General features: G+C 39.0%; 1 protein-coding gene across 1 annotated transcript in view; it reads left to right on the forward strand.

The window, feature by feature from the left end:
* LOC145409327 (uncharacterized) overlaps positions 1-4,936 on the forward strand; it is a 190,649-nt gene extending 185,713 nt beyond the window's left edge. The window contains exons 3-5 of the mRNA XM_080279798.1: positions 2,938-3,071; positions 4,134-4,348; positions 4,804-4,936. Coding sequence (XP_080135924.1) covers positions 2,938-3,071; positions 4,134-4,348; positions 4,804-4,936 — 482 coding nt within the window. The remainder of the gene's footprint in view (positions 1-2,937; positions 3,072-4,133; positions 4,349-4,803) is intronic.
* The last annotated feature ends 5,167 nt before the right edge of the window (positions 4,937-10,103 follow it).

Raw genomic sequence — 10,103 nt, forward strand, 5'->3', positions numbered from 1 at the left:
GCAATGAACTGATTAGGTCAGCAAGGTCAAGGGGTCAAAGGCCAATGTCATGTGTGGTTACCTTTGTTTATGTTTAGTCTCATTTCAACTATCCTTTCTTCTCATCTCCCTCCCTCCATCCACCTCTCCACCCTCACTACCGATGTGGGCCAATGCAGAATCCCAGGAGTGGCAGCCCAGGAATCAATGACCTTTCATCTGTCCTCTCTCTTTCTCTCCTGTGTGTGTGGGGGGGAAGGGGGGGCTTGTTTCTCATTGGCTTAGGGACTCACTAGCACCTTCTCTCTCTTGATTTATTTAGTATATTAGACCTTTACAAAACACTGGTGTCAGTGTGATTAAATAATGCGGCAAGAGGGAAACGGTAGGGAGTGCCCTTAACCAATGAGAATATGGGTCAGTGAGGTGCAGGAGTAGCAGTGGAAGAGAAACGGATGGGAGGAGGGGAGAGAAAGGGTGAGCAGGGGTTTAAATAGCTTCAGATTATCCATCTCCAATAGGGATTTTCAGGGTTGTTCTGTCAGTTGGGCAATTTGTTTCCCCATCTAAGCCTCAACTCATCACTTCATTCTTCTTCTCTTAGCTTTGTGGCCCCTCTTCCCCTACCTGCCCAGCTCTAGTGGATTTACCCCCACCCTCCCCCAAATCCTCCACCAGGAGTTATCTGACTCAGTCCCTCACCCCAAACAAGATGGTGGTGGAGGGATGAACTGGTTAGATCAGCAGTCATGTAATTTGTATGGCAAGTCCATGCACAAAGCTTGGCAGAGGCATACCAAGCAATGCTTTGCATCAACAGCTCGCAGCCTAAGTAATCAGCATTTCATTATTTTTATAATTATTAATTATTATTATTATTATTATTATTATTATTATTATTACTACTACTACTACTACTACTACTAGTAATAGTAGCAGTAAGTGGTAGGTGAGGGCACTCGCCATCCACTCACTCGATGTAGTGCTGTTCTCGGCTGTCGGCCCTTTCCTCTCTTCCATTCTTTTTTCCTTTCTTCCTATTCGCTCTTTATTTCCTTCATTCTTTCCTCCTCCTTCTGCCTGCGAGTGACATTACACTCATTCTTCTGTCTTTCCTTCCTTCATTCTTTTCTCTTCCTTCTGCCTACAGGTTACTCTACAATGAGTGACAAATGATTTCCTGTACTCCAGGAAACCATTTACTACGCTGGGTGGTAAACATCTAACCAAATTATGGTGCCTGGTGGTTTAGTCGGTAATTAAGTCGCTCCAGTCGGACTGAGCATGTGCAGGTTTATATCCAAGGGGTGGTTGGGGTTTATTGCTCATGTAATGCCACACTCTCATCTTAAATGTTATGACCAACTTGCCTAGTCCTGGGCTCCTACGCTCCTCTTGGGGGGCCACAGCATTGGATGATGATGATGATGATGATGATGATAATGATGATGATTAATATTAACCTGACCCATCCCGACGTTTTCTGGGCAGTGGTACGCGCCAGTCCTGACATTTTTGGAACTTTTTTTTTTTTTGGCTCAAACATCCGCTTTTGGTGAGAAACATCGAAAATTCATTGAGAAATCGCTCACCTGAGGTTTAAAATACTCGATCCAGGTGCGAGTTCCTCCTTACCTGACTGGGTTTTCTAACAGGCTGGCACCAAAGAAAATGAGTTCTATGGGAGGGTAACTATTTTATCCACTCATAAACAGTATTTATTTATTTACTTGGTACAAATTTATATGTAGTACAAGAGTATATTGGTTTTCAAACGGTAATATAGGCATTATAAGCATTGTTTCACTCACTAACTCATCACCATTCATGACCTTTTTTTCCCACATTACCTAATCATCATTTCTGACTGTTTCTTCCTCTAATGCTATGTAAACTTTGTCCTCCACATTGTCATCAATTGGGGAATCACTCTGGCCCTGAATGTCTTTATTGGCCAGGTCACTGGTAACAGGTGAATTGCCGAGACAATGGCGTGCAGGGGGGGGGAGAGGTTATGCAGTGTAAGGCATTGTCCCTGCTTGGCATCTTGTAGAGGAATAGAGGAAGGTGTCCCGTGTATACGTGCCAAAAATCACTCGCGAAATCACTTGTGAAAATTGAAAATTGTGCAAATTATGCAACTTGCAATGTTGCCGCGTTAATTCACGTCGCCGGGACATGAGTGCACATCATGTGCGGACGTTAATTCACGTCGCCGGGACATGAGTGCACATCATGTGCGGATGTTAATTCACGTCGCTGGGACGGCACGGGTTAAGTTTGTCTTCGTTAATAACCATTTCTTCTTCTTTTCATTCTTCTTCTCATTATTACCTTGTCAACAAAGTTGAGGGGCTTGGGGACGGGTATTGTTTTCACTCAGTTTGTCTGTTTGTTTGTTTCTGTCTGTCTGTCTGTCTGTCTGTTAACAACTTTACTCGAAAACTACTGGTGCGATTTTTACTAAAATTACCGAGATGATGGGCTATGACCTGATAATCTTATATTAAATTTTGGGCCAAATTGGGCCAAGGCCCAGGCTGTAGGGCCAAAAAATAAAAAAAAAGGGAAAAAATCGTTTTTTCACTGTAACTCGTTTCAAAACCGTCATATCGACATGAAACCAAAACCTAAAGGTGTATCTTTCAAATCTGATTCTGTAACATGCCTCATTACATCAGGGCAGTCACCCCCCTGTTAACGGTAGAGGGGTCAAAGTCAGGTGAGTGGGGCCAAGAATTTCAAATGGACATACAATCGTCAATTTTCACGCGATTTACTCCAAATTTGATATGTGACATCTTTGAATAGATATCGTGTTGTGTTTATACGTCAGCACTAAAATGACAGCCGGGGACGGTTGTGCTGTGCCTTGGCACCTCTTGTTGATATTATTATTGGCAGTGTCTTTGTTAATAACCTTGATTCAGTCTCAGTGTTCCTCTTCTCCCTCAACAGATGAACCCAAGTCCCCACCTAAGTTGTCCCTAAGCAAGCAGCTGTGGTCCCCTGGCGAGGAACTCAAAGCAAATTGTACATCACCATGGTCACGACCGCTGCCTGAGTTGCATTGGTACATCAATGACATTAAGGTTAGGAATTTCTCCCTCACACAATGCGGCCGTTTATACACGTTAGTCCATATGATGCGCAGTTTTGTGTGTTGTGGGAATGGATCAGTCTCCTGGTGTGATGAATGAAGACCGAGCAGCTAATTCGTAAATCGGTTAAAAAACTACTCAGTTCTGGGTGTGAAAATGGTTAAATGAAACAGAAAATTATTCAGAGTATATGCCAACGTACTGTCCACATCATACGAGTTGGAGGGCGATTGACGTTGGTAAAGTACAGGTTGACAAAGGTGATGGACGAGTGGGTATGGTGGAAACATTCTTCATGCATATCTACGTGCTGACATGTGAGGATTGAGTGTGATAAGATAGAGGGTGGGCAAGCAATACAGAAAAAATAATGTGGAAAAGCAGGAAGAATGGATGGGACTGCAGCAAAGTGAAACACATTAGGTACTGGGGTTGCGGAGTGATAATGCAGACTTTTCAGCTTATGCTTGTGTGTAGTTGAAGTAGTAGAACACTGCCAGAGTTTATGTATTTTGCAACTGTGTAGTGTAAAAACAAAACAGTGGTCACAAAACGAATTTTAAAGTTTCAAAGGTTTAAGTTTGTAGAATGGATGAGGTAAGGTCCATGGATCATTGATGATTCAGGGAATAGCACAGGATTGTGAAGGGTAACATTGTTTGTCAGTGTGAGAAGTATTTGTAAACTAAATAACTACCAGGAGAAGGTGTCGAAGCAGACACGTAGCAACAGAAAACGTAGACTATGATGGTGAGAATGGGTAATGATATTTTGATGGAGAAAGTCTACCTAGCAGAAAAGAAAGGAATGGACAGAGGGAGTAGATTAAAGAAAGGATGGAAGGATGATATGAGACTTTCTGAATCATAAAAGATTGATTATCTAGGCTGATGAGGCTTGAATGGAATTTACCACGTCTCACCTATCGTTAAATGGAGAAAATAACCAGGGTGATAATGATGACGATGATGATCTTTCTGGCAACAGTTATGGTAAATTCTTCCCGTGTATATGCTTTTTCAATTTACTAATTATATTTCCTGTGCTCATCAGATCCCATCGCATGACTCTGTGCTAGTGCCATTAAGTGAACATGGACGGGGAGTAGGTTCGGGTGTCGGTGTGAGCTTAGATGAGTGGACAGGAGTGGGCGGCGACAGGCTTTCAAGGACCTCTAGGCTCACCCTTGTGCTGCGAGAACCTCACTTCAATGCCGCTGGTTGGGCCACTCTTAAGTGCGATGCTACGTACAAAAGAGTTTACCACAGGTGAGAGACAGAAGGAGGGGTGGGGAGTTAAACGTATATATTACTTACATATACAGATGAATTCATTGCTGTATGCCTCCTTCTGCCTTCAGTTTTATGTGAATATCTCCTTTTTCGCAAGTCAAATGCTAAGCTAGTCTAACAAGCCCATTACATCAATATTCTCTTCCTTCTCTACCATTTACTCAAATTTCAATCTACTATTGAATTTTTCTACTTTCGCAATTTACCATTTTGCTTGTTGCTGTTGGCCCCCCACGCCCACCGGTGGACTGCAGGGTGAAGTTACCCTTCTCTTGCAGTCCACATAGAGGGAGTTTGTGGATAACTGTGTAACCGAAATGGGGAACCACCTGGTTGTCCTGGTGCCACCTTATTTGAAAGTCCTTCGTCAGCACCAAATAATCTTTGTACAGTCGATAAACATAACCCTCTTTTTCTTCTTTACCCTCCAGGTCGGCAGAAGTGCACTTAATAACACCATGGTACAAGACAGCCGCGCCCTCCCAAAGGCTGTATGGGTGTGCGGTGACCGTGGTGGCAGGAGTGTGGTTAGCTGTGGCAGCCCTTGTTCCTCTTGTGTTATAGGACCCCAACATACACACACACACACACACACACAAAATGAATCGTAGGCTTAAGGCGTTTGGTGAGGCAACTAGCACCTCAAATAAACACGTTCACTGCAGCTATAACACAATTATTGTTCGCTTGTATTTTATTTATATCAGCTATGGTTGTCTTGGAAATGTATGAAAGATATTATTTTGGTGTAACAGGTAAAAAAGAAAAAAAAAGAAAAGGAAGAATGTTAGAAAGCCTCCGTTGTCGAAAGGAGTATCTTATATTCTCGGTGCTTAGAAAGCTATGGAGTACTTCTTCATTACCGGTTTACTTTGCTGTATCAGAGAAATATTCTTGTCTGTGTGATGAAAAATATTTCACTATTATAACGATATACATCAAATAACATACACAAAAATTAAGGAACTGTCTCTGGCACAGTCTCCTGCTCACACACTAACACACTGGTGCTATGTCGTTCCGTGCGCTATTGCCGTGAACCTTGATATATTGCTACTACTCAGGAGCATGGCGGGCAAAGGTGGTGCCAAATTTTAAAGTAAATCGACCAACAGCTTTTAAAAGACTCGATTCGAACATTGCTGAAACCGAGGTAAAAATCTGCTTAAATATATTAAAGTCACACTTGGACGTATCTGTTCCTAGGTACGGTATATTAAGGTGTGATGTCCTAATCAGACTGTAAAGGAAAAGGTGAATGACTACCCCTTTGCCCAGAGAACATATGGCCCCTTTGTTTTTCTTTCATTTTTTTTTCTGTTATGTTAGGAGGCCTTCTAACACCTCTTCTCTGCCAATCTAAAGCAGTGTATGGCACAATGATATTCCTGTGGCTGTTATTTATACATTTATATTACAAATATCGCTTACGTGTAACATAATAATACAGGGTAAAAAAAAAACGTGTGCACAGAAATAAACTGCACTACAGATGTTATTAAGCTTCCTAATCTGTTGTTGATAGGTTATATCCCTTCACTACCACTAGTTGTTTTCTGTGTTTGAATAATTGTGGAGTCAGTATTTGTAAACAAATTGCTATTAATGTCAATTAGAATAATTCTGCGTCATCACCTGAGAAGTAAAAGAGGAGAACTGATGAAAAAAAAACAAAAAGTGGTGACGAGGTGACTTTTAATCCCCTGACTACGATGACTTTATGTCATATTCGTGGTATTTAAAGGCAGTTTGATTACCTTAGCAGAAGATGTTCCAGCTTCAGAGGTAACTACTGTATACCCTTCTTAAATTGGTCATACCTGGGCTTTCTTAAAGAGGAGGTTATGAGTGAATGTGAAGCATAGTATCTGTTTCCTGATGACAAAAAAAATTCTCCTGTCATCTACTGTAGTAGTTTCAAGATAGATGTTGACTTGGGGACAAAAGTTCGCTAAATATTTAACCTTTTCTACTCGTAACTTTCCTTTATTGGGTAGTATTTCTAAACTGAGATGAAGTTTGGTATATTTCTTCACTCAGCAGATGATTCTCTCTGATATGGTGCGTCGGCAAGGAAAGTGATGGACATGCCCTAAGTGTGATCTGCATGCCATGGAACAGCAAAGTAACTCATGACCCCAACTGTACATAAACTTGGATCATAAGAAACGGACTTATGTATATATAAATATATGTATATAAATTCTATGTACCGTATGGAATATTGCTTATGGGGAGAATTCAGGGTTTTAGGTATTAAGTACACAATAAAACACATGAGTATTAGCTTATCTGTTTAAATATAAGCAAATAATGTCTGTTTTAGGTGTCTACGGTCGTGTTGCTAAAGCTAAGTACGCGATGGTATAAACAAACCTCTGATTTATGATGCTTTGTATGACATCTAAGAGGATAGGAGGTGAATGGCTTGTATTCCACTTCATATAATGTAATTAGCAGCGAGTTAGAAAGGTCAGACTCCTTGTATTTTCCATCATGTGCTTCAAAAACGATGTTAAAAAAATTTTGTTTTCCTTTGCCATATCAATTTTAATATTACGATTCTTTGGTCAGTATTATTAATTTCTTCCGGTTGATGGCATATTATTTTATTCTTGCTATTTCCAGATTATTTCATTCAACAGAAAAGACCTCTAATGGTGGAGGGCTACTTGGAGCATTGACTCATTTAGTGTGAAAAGTCTCCCCTGAGTTCAAAATGTTGACTGATGATAACAAGAAGGTCTGAAACACGTCACCGCACTTAAGGGGTTAACCACTTCACTCCGATGATTTCTTTTCATTTTATTTTTGTTGCAAATATATTTTTTTCAATATTAGAAATATACTTCCTTATGAAGGAAATGATGAAGGCTAATTCTAACCCAACCAGGTTGAAAAGGCGTCTCGCAAGTCGAAATAGCAAGAGAAAACCCCAAATGACGGACTCTGGCGCAAAGTAGTAGCTTTTCTCTGATAACATATCATTTATCTTATTCTGGCAGACTTAATTCCTGATACTTTGAAAAGAACACGAGAAGATTAAATGTGATTAGCCTGCGTGTGTGTGTGTGTGTGTGTGTGTGTGTGTGTGTGTGTGTGTGTGTGTGTGTGTGTGTGTGTGTGTGTGTGTGTGTGAGAGAGAGAGAGAGAGAGAGAGAGAGAGAGAGAGAGAACCAAATAGCTCACATGTCTGCCCTGATACCAAAACTGTTGGAAGTATGGAAAGACAGTCAACTTTTTAAACCTGTTATTTCTTGAACAACAGGTCATGTGTCAAGGTTGCAGAACTAGGTAAGAATTTGACGTAAGAAGCTCAGTTTAAAGTTTTTATTCAGTTTCTATTGATATTAGTGCAGGGGTTGAAGGCTGGGCAGAAATGAATCAGAAATAAATCCGGAATGAGTCAGAATTTAGTGTCAAAGGCAAGGTCAGATTTTGACCCGTGCATCTTTGTGTTAAAATAACGTAAACAGTTTGTTTTTGATTTCCACTAAACTTGGTGCAAGGGTTGACGGTCATCCACTGAGGTGGATATATATATATATATATATATATATATATATATATATATATATATATATATATAGAGATAAACTATATATATATATATATATATTTATATATATATATATATTTAGAGAGCGAGAGAGAGAGAGAGAGAGAGAGAGAAAACAGTAGGTTGAATGTCAGGGTTTCATGGCAACGCCAACTTAAACACTTGTTATCCCTATCTACACCAAGCTTTGTGGAAGAGTTCAGTGTGAGGCAATAATAAAGGAATTTGATATGGTAAACACTCAGTTTCATGTCAAGGTGACTGGGACTTGTTAAATGTGAAGACAAGGGCAAGGCCAGCTTAAACAGTTTTGATATGATAAAGAGTAAACTTTGCGAGATGATGCAGGGTAAAATAAGGATGATGATTCGATTTTCAAATATCTGTTAGAGGTCATGGTCACCGAGCAGGTCAAATGTTTAAGGATATAACTCAATTTTGATTAGCTTTGGACCAAACATGGTATAAAGACTGATGGTCAGCCAAGGACAGTGTCACAGGACGAAATGAATGTTAGGTTATCAGACTAGTCGGTGGAAGCAAGTGTTCACTCTCTTAGTACACTGTTATGCATTTGCCTTTAAACTTTTCGCATTGGAGGGGTTAATAGCTTTCCCTCACATCTTTACCCCGAGGACGTCAGAGTCACTGCATTCATGTTATCTAAGACGATGATATTTTTCTGTTAACGGGAGATATCAAATTCCAAGAGTTCAGCGTGAGATTTCATTAACGCTTTCAATAAGAGATTAGCCTAAGTTAGAAACAGTCTTAGAATGGTAGTAAAAGTATCTATCTATCTGTCTATCTATCTATCTATCTATATATCTATCTGTCCATCTATATTTATCTACGTGTATATATATATATATATATATATATATATATATATATATATATATATATATATATATCCTAAACATTTCTGCAGGGTATCCCTGCGGATAGTGATATTGCTGCACTTACTAAATCGGGCATCTGTGACAATTTGGCACAATATTATATGAAATACAAGTATGCTTTCATAATTCAACTTTCAATATAATTACATTTTGTCTCATTATTAGGTTTCTTATAAAGATTAATTTTGGCTGCCTCACTACTTTACTCAGTGAAGGTAAAACAAATTCAGTCTCGAAAGGGTTAATAGAGGTGATTTCTGACCTCGTCACTACAACTGTTTTCTTCATAAGTTAGTATTATCATCTTGTGTTAGCAGGGAAAAAAAAAAAAAAAAGTCATTTGATGGTGAAGGTTAACCACTTTTACCACTAGGGCGATTTTCTTAATTTGGATAAAGTAACTTTTCGGGTAACATATCTTTTATTTCTGCCCTCAGCTCTCAAAGGGGCCATGTATTACCTCGATTAATCCCTTCATTAGAAAGGATCTCCCTGTAAACGGGTAAAAATGTCAGGAGGCAGAAAAAATATACCAAGATTATACGTCATCAGACAGAAGGGGATAACTAGTAAAATATTATGGGAGTAGCAAGCATGAAAACACTATAGATCATCGTACTAACAAGGTTAAAGGGGAGTGAAAAAGAATTAGTGCAACAATTTACATAAATTCTAGCATATCAACAGTGAAATGACAAATTACTGTATTTACCTCGTTCACAACGACGATGTACTAGTACCGTTTGATTTAGCTTTTCCAAGACATCTGTATACAACATAGAGGGACCTCTAATAAAGAATGAGTTAAATGATGCTACAGATAATCCATCCAGTCCCATAACTCTCTTCTAAGCTGAACAAGAATATTCGAAGAATGCATTATATATATATATATATATATATATATATATATATATATATATATATATATATATATATATATATATATATATATATATATATATATATATATATGACCAAAATTATTCATTTACTTGATTCTGTGAGGATTCGCAATCTTTACTGAAAATTCTAAACTGTTTTATCATATTTTTTTGTTATGTTGCTGACAGGCGGACAGAGACAGACACACAGTTGGACAGTCACACAAACAAACCGACTCAGACACATAACTTGCTTGGTGAACATAATAAAATCGTTTCCAGATGGCAAGACTAAAACATAATATAAAACAGAATTATATCCTCATCGGTAAGGGCTGAAAATATTTATAAATGTAACTCAGCTGACTGGATCGAAAACAAGGCTA

The sequence above is a fragment of the Coenobita brevimanus genome, chromosome 80, assembly GCF_032717465.1.
Source record: "Coenobita brevimanus isolate Jiangsu-jjx chromosome 80, ASM3271746v2, whole genome shotgun sequence".
Taxonomy (NCBI): Eukaryota; Metazoa; Arthropoda; class Malacostraca; order Decapoda; family Coenobitidae; genus Coenobita; species Coenobita brevimanus.